The following is a 23,685-nucleotide window of genomic DNA, read 5'->3' on the forward strand; positions in this document are numbered from 1 at the left end:
TGCCGGGAGCGGCAGAACGGGAGGATGTCTACGTAAGCAAGGCATCTCCCTGTTCTGCCTAGTGACAGGACACTGATCGTCTGTTCCCTCTCATCGGGAGCAGCGATCGCTGTCGTGTCACAGTAAGCCCCGCCCCCACAGTTAGAATCACTCCCTAGGACACACTTAACCCCTTCCCCGCCCCCTAGTGTTTAACCCCTTCTCTGCCAGTGTCATTTTCACAGTAATCAGTGCATTTTTATAGCACCGATCGCTGTATAAATGTGAATGGTCCCAAAATAACGCCAGATGTGTCCGCCGCACTCCTGTATAATATATCTTATATCTGGAGGGCGGTGATGTCACTCCTGTATAATATATCTTATATCTGGAGGGCGGTGATGTCACTCCTGTATAATATATCTTATATCTGGAGAGCGGTGATGTCACTCCTGTATAATATATCTTATATCTGGAGAGCGGTGATGTCACTCCTGTATAATATATCTTATATCTGGAGAGCGGTGATGTCACTCCTGTATAATATATCTTATATCTGGAGGGCGGTGATGTCACTCCTGTATAATATATCTGGAGAGCGGTGATGTCACTCCTGTATAATATATCTTATATCTGGAGAGCGGTGATGTCACTCCTGTATAATATATCTTATATCTGGAGGGCGGTGATGTCACTCCTGTGTAATATATCTTATATCTGGAGGGCGGTGATGTCACTCCTGTATAATATATCTGGAGGGCGGTGATGTCACTCCTGTATAATATATCTTATATCTGGAGGGCGGTGATGTCACTCCTGTGTAATATATCTTATATCTGGAGGGCGGTGATGTCACTCCTGTATAATATATCTTATATCTGGAGGGCGGTGATGTCACTCCTGTGTAATATATCTTATATCTGGAGGGCGGTGATGTCACTCCTGTATAATATATCTTATATCTGGAGGGTGGTGATGTCACTCCTGTATAATATATCTTATATCTGGAGGGCGGTGATGTCACTCCTGTATAATATATCTTATATCTGGAGAGCGGTGATGTCACTCCTGTATAATATATCTTATATATGGAGAGCGGTGATGTCACTCCTGTATAATATATCTTATATCTGGAGGGCGGTGATGTCACTCTGTATAATATATCTTATATCTGGAGGGCGGTGATGTCACTCTGTATAATATATCTTATATCTGGAGGGCGGTGATGTCACTCCTGTATAATATATCTTATATCTGGAGGGCGGTGATGTCACTCTGTATAATATATCTTATATCTGGAGAGCGGTGATGTCACTCTGTATAATATATCTTATATCTGGAGAGCGGTGATGTCACTCCTGTATAATATATCTTATATCTGTAGAGCGGTGATGTCACTCCTGTATGATATATCTTATATCTGGAGGGCGGTGATGTCACTCCTGTGTAATATATCTTATATCTGGAGGGCGGTGATGTCACTCCTGTATAATATATCTGGAGGGCGGTGATGTCACTCCTGTATAATATATCTTATATCCGGAGAGCGGTGATGTCACTCCTGTATAATATATCTTATATCTGGAGGGCGGTGATGTCACTCCTGTATAATATATCTTATATCTGGAGAGCGGTGATGTCACTCCTGTATAATATATCCGGAGGGCGGTGATGTCACTCCTGTATAATATTATGGGTTGCTCTTCTCTGGTTGGTGTCTTTTAGTTCTGTGTTTAGGTTTCCTATAAATAAAGCTTTTATCATAGTCGGGCCCCCGGGGGCCCCGCACTCCTTGTATCCCCATATATGGAGCGCATGCAGTAAACACGTCGGGTTCCTGGCAGAGAGATTACAGGGCAGTCTGTGAGTTCTGACACTTCAATGGAGAAATGTAAATCATGCCGGGTTAGTGAATATGAAGGGGGGCTGGGGGGCCTATAGAGGGGGGTGCGGGGGGTCTATGGAGAGAGGGTCTATAGAGGGGGGTCTATGGAGGGGGGGTCTATGGAGAGGGGGGTAAGGGGGGTCTATAGAGGGGGGTAAGGGGGGTCTATAGAGGGGGGTAAGGGGGGTCTATGGAGGGGGGGTCTATGGTAAGGGGGGTCTATAGAGGGGTGGTCTATGGAGGGGGGGTCTATGGAGAGGGGGGTAAGGGGGGTCTATAGAGGGGAGGTCTATGGAGGGGGGGTTCGGGGGTCAATGGAGAGGGGAGTACGAGGAGTCTATGGAGAGGGGGGTAAGGGGGGTCAATAGAGGGGGGGGGGGTCTATGGAGAGGGGTGCGGGGAGTCTATGGATAGGGGAGTGCGGGGGGGTATATGGAGGGGGGTCTATGGAGAGGGTGGTGCGGGGGGTCTTTAGAGGGGGGGTCTATGGAGAGGGGGGTGCGGGGGGTCTATGGAGGGGAGGTGCGGGGGAGTCTATGGATAGGGGAGTGCGGGGGGGTATATGGAGGGGGGTCTATGTAGAGGGGGGTGCAGGGTTTCTTTAGAGGGGGGGTCTATGGAGAGGGGGGTGTGGGGGGTCTATGGAGGGGAGGTGCAGGGGGGTCTATGGAGAGGGGGTCTATGAAGGGTCTATGGAGGCGGGGTCTATGGAGAGGGGGGTGCGTGGGGTCTTTAGAGGGGGGGTCTATGGAGGGGGGTGCGGAGGGGGGTCTATGGAGAGAGGGGTGCGGGGGGTCTATAGAGGGGTGGTCTATGGAGGGGGGGTGCGGAGGGGGGTCTATGGAGGCGGGGTCTATGGAGAGGGGGGTGTGAGGGATCTATAGAGGGGGGTCTATGGAGGGGGGTGCGGGGGGTCTATAGAGGGGGGTCTATGGAGGGGGGTGCGGGGGGTCTATGGAGGGGGGTGTGAGGGATCTATAGAGGGGGGTCTATGGAGGGGGGTGCCGGGGTCTATAGAGAGGGGGGCACACATAACCAGCTCCTGGGGGCGCGACACCTGATTATGATTCGGGGGCCACAGACAAACATTAGGGGGGGGGGTGGGAGGGTCAGGCAATGTAAATACCTTCACGTGACTCATGTACACTAATAAAGAGGACCTGTCTTCCCAATGTAAGCTGTATTCCTGTAGACTGATGTGGGATGTGAGCGCCATCCGCTGGTTGCATCGAATATCTGAGAATCTGATTTGTGGTGTTTCTTCGTCTTTTTGTTCCAGGAGGAATGTCAGAACTACGTCCGAGTCCTGATTGTGACGGGGAAGAGAGTGTTCACCTGCGGGACCAACGCCTTCTCACCGGTGTGCACCAGTCGCCAGGTAATCCCCTATGTGACGTGTCACCAAAGTATAGTATTCTGAGGGGTTCCCACCATCCCTGTGCTGAGTTCCCGGGTCTGTACACCCGCTGTGCCCATTATGAGGGGTTCCCACCATCCCTGTGCTGAGTTACCAGGTCTGTACACCCGCTGTGCCCATTATGAGGGGTTCCCACCATCCCTGTGCTGAGTTACCAGGTCTGTACACCCGCTGTGCCCATTATGAGGGGTTCCCACCATCCCTGTGCTGAGTTCCCGGGTCTGTACACCCGCTGTGCCCCATTATGAGGGGTTCCCACCATCCCTGTGCTGAGTTACCAGGTCTGTACACCCGCTGTGCCCATTATGAGGGGTTCCCACCATCCCTGTGCTGAGTTCCCGGGTCTGTACACCCGCTGTGCCCCATTATGAGGGGTTCCCACCATCCCTGTGCTGAGTTACCAGGTCTGTACACCCGCTGTGCCCATTATGAGGGGTTCCCACCATCCCTGTGCTGAGTTCCCGGGTCTGTACACCCGCTGTGCCCATTATGAGGGGTTCCCACCATCCCTGTGCTGAGTTCCCGGGTCTGTACACCCGCTGTGCCCCATTATGAGGGGTTCCCACCATCCCTGTGCTGAGTTCCCGGGTCTGTACACCCGCTGTGCCCCATTATGAGGGGTTCCCACCATCCCTGTGCTGAGTTACCAGGTCTGTACACCCGCTGTGCCCATTACGAGGGGTTCCCACCATCCCTGTGCTGAGTTCCCGGGTCTGTACACCCGCTGTGCCCATTATGAGGGGTTCCCCCATCCCTGTGCTGAGTTCCCGGGTCTGTACCCCCGCTGTGCCCATTATGAGGGGTTCCCACCATCCCTGTGCTGAGTTCCGGGTCTGTACACCCGCTGTGCCCATTATGAGGGGTTCCCACCATCCCTGTGCTGAGTTCCCGGGTCTGTACACCCGCTGTGCCCATTATGAGGGGTTCCCACCATCCCTGTGCTGAGTTCCCGGGTCTGTACACCCGATGTGCCCATTATGAGGGGTTCCCACCATCCCTGTGCTGAGTTCCTGGGTCTGTACACCCGCTGTGCCCATTATGAGGGGTTCCCACCATCCCTGTGCTGAGTTCCCGGGTCTGTACACCCGCTGTGCCCATTATGAGGGGTTCCCACCATCCCTGTGCTGAGTTCCTGGGTCTGTACACCCGCTGTGCCCATTATGAGGGGTTCCCTCCATCCCTGTGCTGAGTTCCCGGGTCTGTACACCCGCTGTGCCCATTATGAGGGGTTCCCACCATCCCTGTGCCGAGTTCCGGGTCTGTACACCCGCTGTGCCCATTATGAGGGGTTCCCACCATCCCTGTGCTGAGTTCCCGGGTCTGTACACCCGCTGTGCCCATTATGAGGGGTTCCCACCATCCCTGTGCTAAGTTCCCGGGTCTGTACACCCGCTGTGCCCCATTATGAGGGGTTCCCACCATCCCTGTGCTGAGTTCCCGGGTCTGTACACCCGCTGTGCCCATTATGAGGGGTTCCCACCATCCCTGTGCTGAGTTCCCGGGTCTGTACACCCGCTGTGCCCATTATGAGGGGTTCCCACCATCCCTGTGCTGAGTTCCTGGGTCTGTACACCCGCTGTGCCCATTATGAGGGGTTCCCACCATCCCTGTGCTGAGTTCCCGGGTCTGTACACCCGCTGTGCCCATTATGAGGGGTTCCCACCATCCCTGTGCTGAGTTCCTGGGTCTGTACACCCGCTGTGCCCATTATGAGGGGTTCCCACCATCCCTGTGCTGAGTTCCCGGGTCTGTACACCCGCTGTGCCCATTATGAGGGGTTCCCACCATCCCTGTGCTGAGTTCCTGGGTCTGTACACCCGCTGTGCCCATTATGAGGGGTTCCCACCATCCCTGTGCCGAGTTCCGGGTCTGTACACCCGCTGTGCCCATTATGAGGGGTTCCCACCATCCCTGTGCTGAGTTCCCGGGTCTGTACACCCGCTGTGCCCATTATGAGGGGTTCCCACCATCCCTGTGCTAAGTTCCCGGGTCTGTACACCCGCTGTGCCCCATTATGAGGGGTTCCCACCATCCCTGTGCTGAGTTCCCGGGTCTGTACACCCGCTGTGCCCATTATGAGGGGTTCCCACCATCCCTGTGCTGAGTTCCCGGGTCTGTACACCCGCTGTGCCCATTATGAGGGGTTCCCACCATCCCTGTGCTGAGTTCCCGGGTCTGTACACCCGCTGTGCCCATTATGAGGGGTTCTCACCATCCCTGTGCTGAGTTCCCGGGTCTGTACACCTAAAAACATGGCCTGTCGGGGGAACTTGCGGCTCAGAACACGGAAATCTCTGTCCGCGCGTCTCCTGCGTATTTCTGACAGAACAGCTGCATCCATTTAATCGTTCGTCTCCCTCCCCCCTCCCCCCGCGCAGCATAAACAGCGATAAGAATATTCGCAGTCGTCACAGCGCATTGGGGGGGAGGGGAGGGGGCGGTGGCCTTTCCATATAAACAGATATTAAACCCCTTTGTGGCCCCCGGGGGGAGGAGATTTGGCAGATTTTCCTTCGCTTTGGGCGGTACGGGGGTCACTTTAAGGGCGCTGCACCACCTGAGCGATCGTTCTTGAGTCGGCGCCAGACGGAGAGCGTGAAGTGAGATTGCAGCGATTCGCACATTCCTCGCCTCTCCCCTGGCACAAGAGGGGCGGCGGCTTGCGTACAGAACACGGGGGCAGGGGGGGGTACAAAGTTTTGTTACAAATGGATTTCCTGAACACCACACACAATGTAACATGCGGAGATTGTAGCTTTATGTTGCAGTTTGCGGCACTTTCTAAAAAATAAAAAGATTTCTTTTCATTTTGCAGCCCTGGCAACAGTACTCTCCAAAATCTTATCCCCCTCCCCCTCCTCCTGTGATTGGTGCAAAAACATAGCAGCCCACCAGAGGCGCCAAATGACTCTCCAAGGACCCCGTCTACTATCATAGAATAGTGACTGATAGTGGGATGATTGGGGGGTATTTGTGCTAGGAGAGGATTTTTTTTGGGGGGGGATTTTTGTTGGGAAGGGAAATAGGGGAAGATGATTTGTGTTAGGAGGGGGGATTTGGGGGCTTGGGACATTTTATTGGCGGGGGGGGGGGGGGGGGTGAGATTTGTACTAGTTGGGATGATATGGTAGTATTTGTGCCCAGGAGAGGATTTTGTTGGGGGGGGGGGATTTTTGTTGGGAAGGAGGATAGGGGAAGAAGATTTGTGCTAGGAGGGGGAGGTTTGGGGTTGGAAGAGGTGATATGGCAGAGGGGGAGGAGAATTGTGCTATGGGGGGACATTTTTTTTTGAGGGGGGTTGGGATTTGTTGGGATGATTGGGGGGTATTTGTGCTAGGAGGGGAAATTTGTGTGTGTGTGCTAGGTCCTAGTAGTGAAGTTTTGGGGGATTTGTGTTGGGAGGGGGGGAGAGGCATTGTGCTAAGAGGGGGGATTTGTGTTGGGAGGGGGGGGGGAAGAGGCATTGTGCTAGGAGGGGGGATTTGTGGGGTTTGGGGTTGGAAAAGGTGATATTGCAGTGTGGGGGGGGGGGGGGATTTGTGCTAGTTGGGATGATTGGTGTTTGTGCTAGGAGAGGATTTTTTTTGGGGGGGGGGGGTTTTGTTGGGAAGGGGAAGAGGATTTGGGGTTGGAAGAGGTGATATGTCAGTGGGGGGGGGGGGGGAGAATTGTGGTATAGGAGGGGACATTTTTTTGGGGGGGGGGTTGGGATTTGTGCTATTTGGGATGATTGGGGGTATTTGTGCTAGAAGAGGATTTTTTGGGGGGGGATTTTTGTTGGGAAGGAGGATAGGGGAAGAAGATTTGTGCTAGGAGGGGGGATTTGTGGGGTTGGAAGAGGTGATATGTCAGTGGGGGAGGGGGGAGGGGGGAGCGAATTGTGCTATAGGAGGGGACATTTTTTTGGGGGGGGGGTTTGTGCTAGTTGGGATGATTGGGGGGCATTTGTGCTAGGAGAGGATTTTTTTTTGGGGGGGGGTTTGTTGGGAAGGGGGATAGGGGAAGAGGATTTGTGCTAGGAGGGGGGAATTTGGGGGGTTGGGACTTTTTTTGGGGGGGGGGGGGGTGGGATCTGTGCTAGTTGGGATAATTGGGGGGTATTTGTGCTAGAAGGGGAATTATTTTTGGGGGAGGGGGTTTTGTTGGGAAGGAGAATAGGGGAATGAGATTTTCAGCAATTTCATGGGGGGGGGGGGGGTCTCTGTTGTTTCCTATGAGGAGGAGAAGTTTCATGTGATTTGGATTGTCCCGCAATCTGCATTTTTTTTCTGCTTTTTTATTTTCTCAGGTGGGGAACATCAGCCGCGTCATCGAGAAGATAAACGGCGTAGCCCGCTGCCCGTACGACCCTCGCCACAACTCCACCGCCGTCATCACCTCCAGGGGCGAGCTGTACGCCGCCACCGTCATCGACTTCTCCGGCCGGGACCCGGCCATCTACCGCAGCCTGGGGAGCGTCCCCCCCCTCCGCACTGCGCAGTACAACTCCAAGTGGCTGAACGGTGAGTGAGATCGTTAAAGAGGACCTGTCACCTGAGGGGGAGGGGATGACGGCGGGGATGACTACCAGCGTCGGTTAGTGTCTCCCCCTTCCAGCGTCGGTTAGTGTCTCCCCCTACCAGCGTCGGTTAGTGTCTCCCCCTACCAGCGTCGGTTAGTGTCTCCCCCTACCAGCGTCGGTTAGTGTCTCCCCCTACCAGCGTCGGTTAGTGTCTCCCCCTACCAGCGTCGGTTAGTGTCTCCCCCTACCAGGGTCGGTTAGTGTCTCCCCCTACCAGCGTCAGTTAGTGTCTCCCCCTACCAGCGTCAGTTAGTGTCTCCCCCTACCGGCGTCAGTTAGTGTCTCCCCCTACCGGCGTCAGTTAGTGTCTCCCCCTACCGGCGTCAGTTAGTGTCTCCCCCTACCGGCGTCAGTTAGTGTCTCCCCCTACCGGCTTCAGTGTCTCCGCCTACCGGCGTCAGTTAGTGTCTCCGCCTACCGGCGTCAGTTAGTGTCTCCGCCTACCGGCGTCAGTTAGTGTCTCCGCCTACCTGGGTCAGTTAGTGTCTCCGCCTACCTGGGTCAGTTAGTGTCTCCACCTACCGGCGTCAGTGTCTCCCCATACCAACGTCAGTTAGTGTCTCCCCCTACCAGGAGGAAAACATTAAGGCCCCCCCCCAACCTTCCTGCCTGTTTCTTCCAGAACCCAACTTCGTGGCCGCCTACGACATCGGCCTGTTCACCTACTTCTTCTTCCGGGAGAACGCGGTGGAGCACGACTGCGGCAAGACGGTGTACTCGCGGGTGGCAAGGGTCTGCAAGAACGACTTTGGGGGGCGCTTCCTGCTGGAGGACACCTGGACCACCTTCATGAAGGCGAGGCTGAACTGCTCCCGCTCGGGGGAGATCCCCTTCTACTACAACGAACTACAGAGCACCTTCCTCCTCCAGGAGCAGGACCTCATCTATGGCGTCTTCACCACCAATGTGTGAGTACCGAGCCCCGCCCCTCCTGAGTGTTATACACCAATGTGTGAGTACCGAGCCCCGCCCCTGAGTGTTATACACCAATGTGTGAGTACCGAGCCCCGCCCCCCTGAGTGTTATACACCAATGTGTGAGTACTGAGTCCACGCCCCCTGAGTGTTATACACCAATGTGTGAGTACCGAGCCCCGCCCCCCTGAGTGTTATACACCAATGTGTGAGTACCGAGCCCCGCCCCCCGAGTGTTATACACCAATGTGTGAGTACCGAGCCCCGCCCACCCTGAGTGTTATACACCAATGTGTGAGTACCGAGCCCCGCCCCCCTGAGTGTTATACACCAATGTGTGAGTACTCCGCCCCCGCCCCCCGAGTGTTATACACCAATGTGTGAGTACTGAGCCCCGCCCCCTGAGTGTTATACACCAATGTGTGAGTACTGAGCCCCCGCCCCCTGAGTGTTATACACCAATGTGTGAGTACTGAGCCCCGCCCCCCCTGAGTGTTATACACCAATGTGTGAGTACTGAGCCCCCCCCCTGAGTGTTATACACCAATGTGTGAGTACCGAGCCCCGCCCCCTGAGTGTTATACACCAATGTGTGAGTACTGAGCCCCGCCCCCTGAGTGTTATACACCAATGTGTGAGTACTGAGACCCCCCCCCTGAGTGTTATACACCAATGTGTGTCACAGGAAGGGGCACAAAGGATAGAACGCTGAGTCTACACAATAGTGCCCCATATATTGGACCATCTCTGACCATCTCCATCCTGGGACACAACCCTACAGAAGTCTATGGGGCACCAATGTGCAGACATGACCAGGACAGTGAGACTTGGGGCTCTGGATGTAAACAAGCATGGGAACGGCTCCTGCAGAGGTCATTATAGGGGGGGGGGCGGGGTACAGTAGGTCAGGGAAAAGGGGCCCCAAAGAATAAAAAATCTGTACATTAGTCCTCCATAGACTTGTATGGGACCAGTCTCTGACCATCTCCAGCCTTGGACACGACCCTACAGAGGTTTATGGGGCGCTAATGTGTAGACATGGTCAGGACAGTGAGACTCGCGGCAATGGATGTAAACAAGCACAGGAATGGCTGCTGTGGAGGTGAGTGTGGGGGTGGGGGGCAGATAGGTCATGGGAAGGGGCACAAATGATACAATGATGTGTCTGCACAATAGTGCCCCATAGACTTCTGTGGACCATCTCTGACCATCTCCATCCTGGGACACAACCCTACAGAAGTCTATGGGGCACCAATGTGCAGACATGACCAGGACAATGAGACTTGGGGCTCTGGATGTAAACAAGCACAGGAACGGCTCCTGCAGAGGTCATTATGGGGGCGGGGGGGGGGGTTACAGTAGGTCAGGGAAAAGGGGCCCCAAAGAAAAAAAAAATCTGTACATTAGTCCTCCATAGACTTGTATGGATCAGTCTCTGACCATCTCCAGCCTTGGACACGACCCTACAGAAGTCTATGGGGCACCAATGTGTAGACATGGCCAGGACAGTGAGACTCGCGGCAATGGATGTAAACAAGCACAGGAATGGCTGCTGTGGAGGTGAGTGTGGGGGTGGGGGGCAGGATAGGTCATGGGAAGGGGCACAAATGATACAATGATGTGTCTGCACATTAGTGCCCCGTAGACTTCTGCGGACCATCTCTGACCATCTCCAGCCTGGGACACAACCCTACAGAAGTCTATGGGGCACCAATGTGCAGACAGGACCAGAACAATGAGATTTGGGGCTCTGGATGTAAACGAGCACAGGAATGGCTGCTGCAGGGGTCATTATGGGGGGGGGGGTAGGTCAGGGAAAGGGGCACAAAAGGATAGAATTCCACCTCTGCACATTAGAGCCCCCCGGCCCCCACAGACTTCCATGTCCTGAAGTTTTTAAGTGCACTTCACCCCGACAAAGCGTTTTTGTTTGTTTCGCCTTTTTTTAAACATCTCTCCGTTTTGTTCATTTTCTCCCCCGGAAGTCGCATTCATGAGGACGGGGCGCATATTTGTTCCATCGATTGCCTGGTGGCTTTAGGAAGTCGGATTGCGTTGTGCAGTTGAATTTTAATGCAACATCTCGAGGACGGCGCTCCGCTCTTCATTCACAAGAATTTTAAGTTGCTTTTAACAAAATCTTTCTCATAAAACTACAAATAAAACGATGGAATACGCCGAACGGTCGTCTGGAACAGCGGCAGTATTGCGTGCCGTAAACAAAGAGCCTGTGACTCCTGTGCACCCCAAATCATGCTGTCATCTTGTGACCCCTGTGCACCCCGTGACTCCTGTGCACCCCAAATCATGCTGTCATCTTGTGACCCCTGTGCACCCCGTGACTCCTGTGCACCCCAAATCATGCTGTCATCTTGTGACCCCTGTGCACCCCGTGACTCCTGTGCACCCCAAATCATGCTGTCATCTTGTGACCCCTGTGCACCCCGTGACTCCTGTGCACCCCGTGACTCCTGTGCACCCCAAATCATGCTGTCATCTTGTGACCCCTGCGCACCAGTTACTCCTGTGCACCCCAAATCAGGCTGTCATCTTGTGAGCCCTGTGCACCCGTTACTCCTGTGCACCCCAAATCATGCTGTCATCTTGTGACCCCTGTGCACCCCAAATCATGCTGTCATCTTGTGACCCCTGTGCACCCCGTGACTCCTGTGCACCCCAAATCATGCTGTAATCTTGTGACCCCTGTGCACCCCGTGACTCCTGTGCACGCCGTTACTCCTCTGCACCCCAAATCATGCTGTGTCATCTACTGACCTTGTGTGCCTCTGTGCAACCCATGACTCCTATGCAACCCAGATCATCCTGTTTTATCTAGTCACCCCAAAATGCCCCTATATGTGTCCCATGAACCCCAGAACATTCTGTGTCATCTAGTGACCCCAGTGCAACCCTGTGTGCAAAATTACTCTATTGTACCCCAAAACATACTGTTACATCTACTGACCCCTCCAATGTAATCCTGCGTGCCCTGTGACTACTGTGAACCCCAGGTCATCCTGTGACCTCAGTGTGCCTCTGTGCACCCCGTGACTCCTGTGCACCCCAAATCATGCTGTCATCTTGTGACCCCTGTGCACCCCGTGACTCCTGTGCACCCCAAATCATGCTGTCATCTTGTGACCCCTGTGCACCCCGTGACTCCTGTGCACCCCAAATCATGCTGTCATCTTGTGACCCCTGTGCACCCCGTGACTCCTGTGCACCCCAAATCATGCTGTCATCTTGTGACCCCTGTGCACCCCGTGACTCCTGTGCACCCCAAATCATGCTGTCATCTTGTGACCCCTGTGCACCCCTTGACTCCTGTGCACCCCGTGATTCCTGTGCACCCCCAAATCATGCTGTCATCTTGTGACCACTGTGCACCCCGTGACTCCTGTGCACCCCGTGACTCCTGTGCACCCCAAATCATGCTGTCATCTTGTGACCCCTGCGCACCAGTTACTCCTGTGCACCCCAAATCAGGCTGTCATCTTGTGAGCCCTGTGCACCCGTTACTCCTGTGCACCCCAAATCATGCTGTCATCTTGTGACCCCTGTGCACCCCAAATCATGCTGTCATCTTGTGACCCCTGTGCACCCCGTGACTCCTGTGCACCCCAAATCATGCTGTAATCTTGTGACCCCTGTGCACCCCGTGACTCCTGTGCACGCCGTTACTCCTCTGCACCCCAAATCATGCTGTGTCATCTACTGACCTTGTGTGCCTCTGTGCAACCCATGACTCCTATGCAACCCAGATCATCCTGTTTTATCTAGTCACCCCAAAATGCCCCTATATGTGTCCCATGAACCCCAGAACATTCTGTGTCATCTAGTGACCCCAGTGCAACCCTGTGTGCAAAATTACTCTATTGTACCCCAAAACATACTGTTACATCTACTGACCCCTCCAATGTAATCCTGCGTGCCCTGTGACTACTGTGAACCCCAGGTCATCCTGTGACCTCAGTGTGCCTCTGTGCATCCCGTGACCTCTGTGCACCCCAGATCATCCCGTGACCTCTGTGCACCCCAGATCATCCCGTGACCTCTGTGCACCCCAGGTCATCCTGTGACCTCAGTGTGCCTCTGTGCATCCCGTGACCTCTGTGCACCCCAGATCATCCCGTGACCTCTGTGCACCCCAGGTCATCCTGTGACCTCAGTGTGCCTCTGTGCATCCCGTGACCTCTGTGCACCCCAGATCATCCTGTGTCATCTTGTGACCTCAGCGTGCTCCTGTGCACCCCGTGACTCATGTGCACCCCAAATCATGCTGTGTCATCTTGTAAAACCAGCATGCTCCTGTGCACCCTGTGACTCCTGTGCACCTCAGAACATCCTGTGTCATCTAGTCACCCCAAAATACCCCTATATGTGATATGACTCCCATGAACCCCAGAGCATCCTGTGTCATCTTGTGACCTCAGCATGCCCCTGTGCACCCCATGACTCCTGTGCACCCCACATCATGCTGTCATCTTGTGACCTCAGTGTGCCTCTGTGACCCTCGTGACCCCTGTGCACCCCAGATCATCTTGTGTCATTTTGTGAGCTCAGTGTGCTTCTGTGCACCCCATGACTCCTGTGCACCTCAGAACATCCTGTGTTATCTAGTCACCCAAAATGCCCCTATATGTGATATGACTTCCATGGACCCCAGAACGTCCTGTGTCATCTTGTGACCTCAATGTGCCTCTGTGCACCCCAGAACATCCTGTGTTATCTAGTCACCCAAAATGCCCCTACATGTGATATGACTTCCATGAACCCCAGAACATCCTGTGTCATCTAGTGACCCCAGTGCAATCCTGTGTGTAAAATTACTCTGTTGTACCCCAAAACAAACTCTACTGACCCCTCCAATGTACTCCGGTGTGCCCTGTGACTCCAGTGCACCCCAGATCATCCTGTGTCATCTAGTCCCAATGTGCCCCCCTATATGTGATATGACCCCCATGAAACCGAATAAACCTCAGAACATCCTGCGTCATCTAGAAACCCCAATACTCCACTGTGTACCCTATTAATCCAGTGTACCCTAGAACATCCTGTGTCATCTTTTAACCTTAGTGTACCCCTGTGACTCCAATGTACCCCAGAACATTGTGTGAGTCCCCTGTGCACTTCCATGACACCTGTGTCCCCCCCCCCCCGCAGTCCACGTCACACTCCGCGGTTGTCTGGCCTCCTACACTCCACCGGCCGTCCCCTCCGCTGGTATTCTCCTGCACTCACATTGGTGACCCCGAGGTATCAACCGTATACAAACTTCTTAAAGGGGGTTGTAAAGGTTTAAAAAATAAAAATAACAAACATGTTGTACTGACCTCCTCTGTGTATTCCAATACCTACAATTTTATAGTGTAATAGTTACGTTATTATTAGTTAGTTGTCATTTCAGATTTTCGGAATTTCTAATTTACGAATGTTCAAATCTTCTAATTTATGAATTATCTAGTTTTCTAATTTATGAATTTTCTAATTTATTACGGGACATTTTTTAATTGACATATTTTTTCATTTATGAATTTTTTCATTTACAAAGTTATAAAATTATGAATATTCAGAAAAATTCATTAAACGTGTTTTCGTTAATTCTTGTATTTCCGAATTAACAAATTTGACCAAGTTTGTTAGAAAAAAGATTTTGGAACTAAACAAATTGCACATGCACAAATTTTTGAATTTTCGAATTTTTTAATTTACAATTTTTTTAATTTACACATTTTTTAATTTACACATTTTTTAATTTACACATTTTTTAATTTACGAATATTTGGAAAAATGAATTAAACGCGTTTTCGTTAATTCTTGTATTTCCGAATTAACAAATTTGACCAAGTTTGTTAGAAAAAAGATTTTGGAACTAAACAAATTGCACATGCACACATTTTCGAATTTATACATTTTTTAATTTACGAATCTTTTAATTTACGAATTAATAAATTTACGAATATTTGGAAAAATTCATTAAACAGGTTTTCGTTAATTCTTGTATTTCTGAATTAACAAATTTGTCGAAGTTTGTTAAAAAATAATAATTTGGAACAAAACAAATTGCACATGTCTATTAGTTATTTGTAATAATGACCACCGCCATAGGGACAATCCAAAATGTCACAGTTGTCATAGAGCTGGGTGATTTTGGCCCCCCAAAGAATCTGTGATTTAAAAAAAAAAAATCACAATTGTAAACAAGTTTATTTTTTTTCCTGATGGACTCAGCGCCGGTCCTAAGTTTTTAGGCGAGGCCAGGGCTTTGCGAGGGCAATTCGATTCAGATTTTTTTTGACCAAATCAATTTTTTTTGCATAGGACCAGCGCTCCGCGGACTAGGCCGAAGCTGCGGCCTCGCCTAAAAAATCCTGCCAGCAGCTCGCCGCGATCCTGTGAAAAGGCTGCGAGCAGCATCCGGCCTTGCGGCCTTTTCCCAGGATCGCGGCAAGCTGCGGGCAGGATTTTTTAGGCGAGGCCGCAGCTTCGGCCTAGTCCGCGGAGCGCTGGTCCTATGGAAAAAAAATCGATTTGGTCAAAAAAAATCGGAATCAATTTGCCCTCGCAACTCGATCCAAGATTCAAATCGATTTTTTCCTCAGCCCTAGGTTGTCGCCAGACCATGTAGAGGAGATATTTTCCAAATGAGACACTAGGCTTAAGACTGAGTTAGAGCTGTCCAATCAGCAGGTAGAATGAGCTTTTCTGATTGGAGAGTTGTAGTTCTGGCTCAGTGGGGATGTGCTGAACCTCTGCAGAGAGACCACTGCTTCCTGGCAGTGGCTTTTCTACTCAAGCTATGGCTGCTTTTTAAAGAAAAACAACTGTGAGACTTTTCTCGCCTTTTGGTGTTACGCATTTGGCTGATTTAGAGCTCAATCAAGCTTTAAGCTCTTGTATTTTTTCTGATGTATTTGCTGTTTGCTATGCCTCTCCCGTTCTTATATTTTGATACCCAGAGATGGCAGCCGACGTTTTTGATGGGTTAAATATAATAAAAAGTGTACAAATAGCGGAGAGCGAGCTGCGGGGCTGAGCGGTCGTATTCGGGTTTACGATGTTGAGCGGCGCGCTCATTAGGAGCCGCGTTGGTGTGTCGGGGGGGGTTTTCTCCGGCTTGAGCTGCATTGCGAATCGTGCCAGGAGTTCCAATGTACAAGCAACTTCTCCTGATTTACAATCCTGTAAAATGAGGCCGCTGCCCGTATATCGCCCCATCGTATCCGATACGCAGTGCTGGAAATTGGCCTCGCTGGGACATAAAAAATGGTTGTCGGCCCCCTAAACAGTGTTTCAGAGGCAGTCGTCATGGTAACCTCTAAAACACGGGAAAATATTCTATATATCGTACGCAGGACAAGGGCTCTGACTGCTAAAGAGAAGAACATCACCACTGGGGTGTTGGTGGGTGGAGGCCCGCTTTATGTTAGGCTCATACAGGATGGTTCAGGAAGAACCTCGTTCAGTAGCCAATAGCAACCCATCAGGAAGTTATTTTAAGTGACCACTGTAAACTGAAATGTTGCTTGCTGGACATTGCGTGTTGAATTTGCCACGTTGCTCACATCACTATGGCTGGGTTTACGGGTTTAGGTATTGGAGGCACTCCATATCTGTGGCTGGGTTTATTGGTGTGGGCATCAGAGGTCCTCCATATCTGTGGCTGGGTTTATGGGTGTGGGCATCAGAGGTCCCTCACATCTGTGGCTGGGTTTATAGGTGTGGGCATCAGAGGTCCCTCACATCTGTGGCTGGGTTTATAGGTGTGGGCATCAGAGGTCCTCCATATCTGTGGCTGGGTTTATGGGTGTGGGCATCAGAGGTCCCTCACATCTGTGGCTGGGTTTATAGGTGTGGGCATCAGAGGTCCCTCACATCTGTGGCTGGGTTTATAGGTGTGGGCATCAGAGGTCCCTCACATCTGTGGCTGGGTTTATTGGTGTGGGCATCAGAGGTCCTCCATATCTGTGGCTGGGTTTATGGGTGTGGGCATCAGAGGTCCCTCACATCTGTGGCTGGGTTTATAGGTGTGGGCATCAGAGGTCCCTCACATCTGTGGCTGGGTTTATAGGTGTAGGCATCAGAGGTCCTCCATATCTGTGACTGGGTTTATAGATGTAGGCATCAGAGGTTCCCCATATCTATGGCTGAATTTATTGGTGTAGGACATCAGAGTTCCCCCCATTTCTGTGGTTGGGTTTATGGGTGTAGGCATTGGAGTTCCCCCATTTCTGTGGCTGGGTTTTTGGGTGTGGGCATCGGAAGTCCCCCATATCTGTGGCTGGGTTTATGGGTGTAGGCATCAGAGATTATTCATATTTGTGGCTGGGTTTATTGGTGTGGGCATCAGAGGTTCCCCATAACTGTGGCTGGGTTTATGGCTGTAGGCATTGGAGGTCCCCCATATCTGTTTCTGGTCCTATGGGTAGGCATTGGAGGTCCCCCATATCTGTGGCTGGGTTTATTGGTGTAGGCAATCGAGGTCCCCCATAGCTGTGGCTGGTCTTATGGGTAGGCATTGGAGGTCCCCCATATCTGTGGCTGATATTCTGGGTGTAGGCATCAGAGGTCCCTCATATCTGTGGCTGATATTCTGGGTGTAGGCATCAGAGAGGTCCTCCATATCTGTGGCTGGGTTTATAGATGAAGGCATCAGAAGTCCCTTCATATCTGTGGTTGGTCTTATGGGTGTAGGCATTGGAGGTCCCCCATATCTGTGGCTGGATTTATTGGTGTAGGCATTGATGGTACTTCATATCTGTGGCTGGGTTTAAAGGTGTAGGCATCAGAGGTCCCCCATATCTGTGGCTGAGATAATGGATGTAGGCATCAGAGGTCCCCCATATCTGTGGCTGGGTTTATAGGTGTGGGCATCAGAGGTCCCCCATATCTGTGGCCGGGTTTATAGGTGTAGGCATTGGAGGCCCCCCATATCTGTGTCTGGTCTTATGGGTAGGCATTGGAGGTCCCCCATATCTGTGGATGGGTTTATGGGTGTAGGCATCAGAGGTCCCCCATAGCTGTGGATGAGATAATGGGTAGGCATTGGAGGTCCCCCATATCTGTGGATGGGTTTATGGGTGTGGGCATCAGAGGTCCCCCATATCTGTGGCTGGGTTTATAGGTATGGGCATCAGAGGTCCCCCATATCTGTGGCTGGGTTTATGGGTGTGGGCATCAGAGGTCCCCCATATCTGTGGCTGGGTTTATAGGTGTGGGCATCAGAGGTCCCCCATATCTGTGGCTGGGTTTATGGGTGTAGGCCTTTGATATGCTTAACATGGTCCATTTTGATTTAACAAATTGGGACCATGATGAATATCTGGTGGGACTTCCCCATAATAGAAGAAAAATTGGCGGGAAATTTTAGAACAGAATATTACGGGAGAGAGAATATTAACCACTAGGGTTCATCAAAAGACGTCCTCCCTTTTCCATGCGCAACGTGCGCCCCCTGCAAGACGCGTGCTGTAATCACCGAGTTACTGAGACTCGGGTGATCACAGATCCGAGTAAAGGGGCCAATCCCGGCCCCTTACCACGTGATCAGCTGTCGGCCAATGACAGCTGATCACATGATGTAAACAAAGCTCGGTAATCGTTTTTTTTTTTCTCCTCACGCTGACAGCTGATCACGACTCCTGTGTGAGGGACATCGGTCCCCAGTGAAAGAGGCACATCCGCCTCATTAGTGCCCACCAGTACCCCCTGCCAGGGCCACCTGCCAGTGCCCACAAGTGCAATAAAGTGCCACCTATCAGTGCCCATCACTGCCACCTATCAATACCCACCAGTGGTGCCAGTCAGTGCCACCTAGCAGTGCTGCATATCAGTCTCACCTACCAAGGCTGATCAGTGCCCATCACTGCCACCCATCAGTGCCCATCACTGCCAGCTATCAGTGCCACCTATTAGTGCCAATTCTCAGTGCCCACCAGTGCCACCTATCAATGCCCTTCAGTGCCACCCATCAGTGCCACCTCTCAGTGTCAGCTCTCAGTGCCACCTCTCAGTGTCAGCTCTCAGTGCCCACCAATGCTGCCTCTGCAGGGGCGGACTGACCATTGAGGGACTCGGACACTGCCCGAGGGCCCCATGCCACTAGGGGGTCCCATCAGGGTTGCCAGGCTCAGTAAAACCAGGGACAGTATGTAAAAATCTGTGTTTTTTTTTTTTTTTTACATCTGTCCCTGATATGTCCGAAACTGACATGCTTTTGATGTGAAAATCTCGAGATTTTAGCTGCCCCGCCTCTGCACTGCCTCCTGGCTTGGTGGAAATCTGTAAGCCCGGGGGCCCCATAATCTTCTATTGCCCGGGGGCCCCATGAGTTGTCAGTCCGCCCCTGTGACCACCAGTGCCGCCTATCAGTGCCGCCTTATTGGTGCCCATCAGTGCAGCCCTATCGATGCCCATCAGTGCAGTCCATCAGCGTACATCAATGAAGGAGAAAAATTACCTTATTGCAAATGTTTATAACAAAATATAAAACTGTTTTGTATTATTTTTAAATAAAGTTGGGCTTTTGAAAAAAAAAATACAAAAAATAGAAACCGCAGAGGTGATCAAATGCCACAAAAAGAAAGCTCTATTTGTGGGGAAAGAATGATAAAAATGGCATTTGGGTACAGCGTTGCATGACCGAGCAATTGTCATTCAAAGAGTGAGAGCGCTGAAAACTGGTCTGGGCAGGAGGGGGTTTAAGTGGCCGGTAAGCAAGAGGTTAAACAACCCTTGGACCCGCCTGTTTCATGGTACAAACTACACAAAAAAACAAGAAAACCCCTAATCCCAAATGAAATGTTTGTAGATCATATATATTTTGTGGATGATACTATTCGTCTTTGTATATGGGGGGGGGGGGGGAAATCAATAAAGTTTTTAAATATAAAAAAATAAAAATAACTGTCCGCGCCAAGTGCTGTGTACAGATCCGCCCCTCCCCCGTTATAGAGGGGTAATCACAGTTTGCGGCTATAACAGAAAGGAGAACTTTTCAGTGGCTGATTGTCGGCCCCCCGGCAGAGACGTCACTCATCTGCTTTGTCTGAGGTTTGTAGTCCTTAATATCAGGTGGTTTTACTCAATCGCTTGCCATGTCAGCGCTCGATCAGACGCAGAACCGGAGAGCGGGCCAGAAATAAACGTCTCTCATTGTGCTGTAATCGCGCCGTGTGTCGGGACGCGGGGAGGTTTTGTGGACCGGTGACAGGAGCTCTTTGTCCCGTTCGTCATGTGAAAAGCCAGAAATTAAAGTGCGGCTTATTGGCGGAGATTGTGACAGGACTCTGATTAATGGCGTTCACTTTATGTAAGGCCGGCCCTCCTCTGCTTGACGGGAGACGAGCGTTTCATGCGCAGATTTCTGGTGTTTATTTTTGTAATGTCACAAATATTACAACAAAAATAATACATCAAAATAATGACGAGAGTGACTGACTGATAAGACGTTTTATCAGTTTCCAGCTCTTTCCTCTCCTCGCTGTCCTTTCCTCTGTCCTCTCCTCTTCTCTGTTCTTTTTTCTCCTCTTCTCTGTCCTTTCCTCTCCTCTGTCCTCTCCTCTGCCCTTTCCTCTCCTCTGTCCTCTCCTCTCCTCTGTCCTTTCCTCTGTCCTCTCCTCTCCTCTGTCCTCTCCTCTGTCCTCTCCTTTGTCCTCTCCTCTGTCCTCTTCTCTCCTCTGTTCTCTCCTCTTCTCTCCTCTGTTCTCTCCTCTTCTCTCCTCTGTTCTCTCCTCTTCTCTGTCCTTTCCTCTCCTCTCCTCTCCCTCTTACCCTCCATATTCCGTCATTCCCATTTTCTCGACTCTCCTCTATTTACCACAGCCCTCTCCTTTCCTCTGCTCACCCTGCTCTCTCCTCTTTACTCTCTTCTATACCATTGATTGGTCTTCTCTCTTTTGTACTCTCTGCTCTCCCCTATCCTCTCTTTACCCCATGCTTTTCTTTTCTTTTCCTTTTCTTTTTTTCCCCCTTCATCTTCCTCTTCCTCCTCCTCCTCCTCCACCTCCTCTTCTCTGTTCTCCCCTTATCTCTTCCCTTCTCTCCTTTCCTCTCCTCTTCTTTCTTTCTTTTTCTTCCTTCTTCACTTCCCTTCTCCTTCATCTTCACTTCTCTTCTTCTCCTTCATCTTCACTTCTCTTCTCCTTCATTTTCTCTTCTCCTATTTTCCTTCATCATCTTCACTTCTCTTCTTCCCCTAACTTCTCCTCTTCTTTTTCTTATTCATCTTCTCTTCTTCTCCGTCATCTTCTCTTCTTCTCCTTCACTTTCTCTTCTCCTTCATTTTCTCTTCGCCTTCATCTTCTCTTCTCTTCTTCTCCTTCATCTTCTCTTCTTCTCCTTCATCTTCACTTCTCTTCTTCTCCTTCATCTTCACTTCTCTTCTTCTCCTTCATCTTCACTTCTCTTCTTCTCCTTCATCTTCTCTTCTTCTCCTTCATCTTCTCTTCTTCTCCTTCATCTTCTCTTCTTCTCCTTCATATTCACTTCACTTCACTTTCTCTTCTCCTTCACTTTCTCTTCTCCTTCACTTTCTCTTCTCTTTCATCTTCACTTCTCTTCTTCTCCTTCATCTTCTCTTCTTCTCCTTCATCTTCTCTTCTTCTCCTTCATATTCACTTCACTTCACTTTCTCTTCTCCTTCACTTTCTCTTCTCCTTCACTTTCTCTTCTCTTTCATCTTCACTTCTCTTCTCCTTAATCTTCTCTTCTCTTCTTCTCCTTCATCTTCACTTCTCTTCTTTTCCTTCATCTTCACTTCTCTTCTTTTCCTTCTACTTCTCTTCTTCTCCTTCATCTTCTCTTCTTCTCCTTCATCTTCTCTTCTTCTCCTTCATCTTCTCTTCTCTTCTTCTCCTCCATCTTCTCTTCTTCTCCTTCATCTTCTCTTCTTCTTCTCCTTCATCTTCTCTTCTCTTCTTCTCCTTCATCTTCTCTTCTTCTCCTTCATCTTCTCTTCTCTTCTTCTCCTCCATCTTCTCTTCGGCCCCATACACACGAGAGAATTTATCCGCGGATACGGTCCAGCGGACCGTTTCCACGGATAAATCCTCTCAAAGATTTCCGCAGATTTCTATGCGATGGAGTGTACACACCATCGCATTGAAATCCGCGCGGAAATCCTCTGGCGATGACGTTTCGCGCCATCGCCGCGATTATGACGCGGCGACGGGCGCGACGCTGTCATATAAGGAATTCCACGCATGCGTCAAATCATTACGACGCGTGCGGGGAATCCCTTTGGACGGATGGATCCGGTGAGTCTGTACAGACGAGCGGATCCATCCGTTGGAATGGATTCCAGCAGATGGATTTGTTGTGCATGTCTGCAAATATCCGATCTACGGGAATCCATCCCAGGGGAGAAATATCCGCGGAAACAGATCCGCTGGCGTGTACACACCATAGGATCTATCCGCTGAAACCCATTTGCTCGGATTTATCTGCGGATGGATTCTATCGTGTGTATGGGGCCTTCTTCTCCTTCATCTTCTCTTCTCCTTCATCTTCTCTTCTTCTCCATTTTCTCTTCTCTTCTTTTTCTTCATCATCTTCTCTTCTCCTTCATCTTCACTTCTCTTCTTCTCCTTATTCTCTTTCTCTCTTCTCTTTTCTCTTCACCAGCTTCCCTTGTACACAATTGCCTCCTCATAATAATAATAAAGCCCGGATGTCATGCCCAACACTAGGGGCGCCCTCATTATCACACACTCCAGTACACAGATAGTGGCATCTGCTAAATATCAGCCACGCCGGTTCCTTAGGATCGCTAAATGTGGCAGTTGCAGCCCTAATACCCGGGGCACTTAGTAAAGAGACGTGGAGCCCGGGCTCTGAATGTCGGGCTCAGGTGAGTACAGAGGACGCCCGGACGGGGTGTTGGGAAGAAATGTAACCTGTGAAGTGATGATCATTGCTGACTGTGTAATTTTTGAAGGTGACGCCTGACTTTTGTATAGTCGCGGTCCCGCTGATCTCCATTTTCTGCTTTCTATTGTCCACACGTTGGAACTAGGAGGGCCGCCCTCCATTGTCATCCCAACCCCCGTCCTCTTATTATCGCCTCGTAATTAATGAGAACGTTTGCCAGATTTTCTGTGTAATGACCATTTTATTGTCTCTACTTCCAGAAATAGCATCGCTGCCTCAGCGGTTTGTGCCTTCAACCTCAGCGCAATCACACAGGCCTTCAACGGTCCCTTCCGATTCCAGGAGAACCCGCGCTCCACTTGGCTGCCCACGCTCAACCCCATCCCCAACTTCCAGGTGAGGGCTTGCCCCATTGATACCCGCTGTGTGTCTTGTGTAACATCATTTCCTGTCACCCTTACCCACTTCACCGCCATTTGCCCCACCACCTCTCCCTTTACCCACCATGACACCCTTTGTCACTTCACGCCATCACCTTTACCCACCATGTCACTGTCACACCACCCCATTCAACTCGACTCACTTTGCCACCACTTCTCACACCACCCAAAAACTTTTACCCATCCTGGTGACCTTCTATTATTTTAACCCGCTGTGCTGCCTGTTGTCACATCACCCCTTTACCCACTGTGCCACCACTTGTTACACCACCCAATAACCTTTACCCACCCTGCCGACGTGCTGCCCCCAATTCCACACCAATCTTTTTATTATCTTTACCCTCTGTTGTCACACCACCCTGCCGACTGTCCATAATTTTTACCCACTGTGCTACCGTTTCCACCCACCACCCTTTTCATTAACTTTAACCACTGTGCCACCCTTTGTCACATCATTCAGTTCCATCACTGTTGCCCATCATGTCAATTTTTTTGCCTTACCACCCCATTCGCTTTTGCCCACTGTGCCTCCCTTTGTCGTTTTGCCCTATTCTTTTTTTTTTTTTTTACCCACTGTGCCACAAAATGTCACACCACCCAATAACTTATACCTTCCTTGC

General features: G+C 50.9%; 1 protein-coding gene across 3 annotated transcripts in view; it reads left to right on the forward strand.

Annotated features, from left to right (window-relative positions):
- SEMA5B (semaphorin 5B) overlaps positions 1–23,685 on the forward strand; it is a 415,290-nt gene that overhangs the window by 245,442 nt on the left and 146,163 nt on the right. For all 3 annotated transcript variants that reach the window (XM_040358292.1, XM_040358294.1, XM_040358293.1), the window contains exons 7-10: positions 3,144–3,242; positions 7,570–7,783; positions 8,465–8,750; positions 22,886–23,021. In XM_040358292.1, coding sequence (XP_040214226.1) covers positions 3,144–3,242; positions 7,570–7,783; positions 8,465–8,750; positions 22,886–23,021 — 735 coding nt within the window. The remainder of the gene's footprint in view (positions 1–3,143; positions 3,243–7,569; positions 7,784–8,464; positions 8,751–22,885; positions 23,022–23,685) is intronic.

Source organism: Rana temporaria, chromosome 6, assembly GCF_905171775.1.
Source record: "Rana temporaria chromosome 6, aRanTem1.1, whole genome shotgun sequence".
Lineage (NCBI taxonomy): Eukaryota > Metazoa > Chordata > Amphibia > Anura > Ranidae > Rana > Rana temporaria.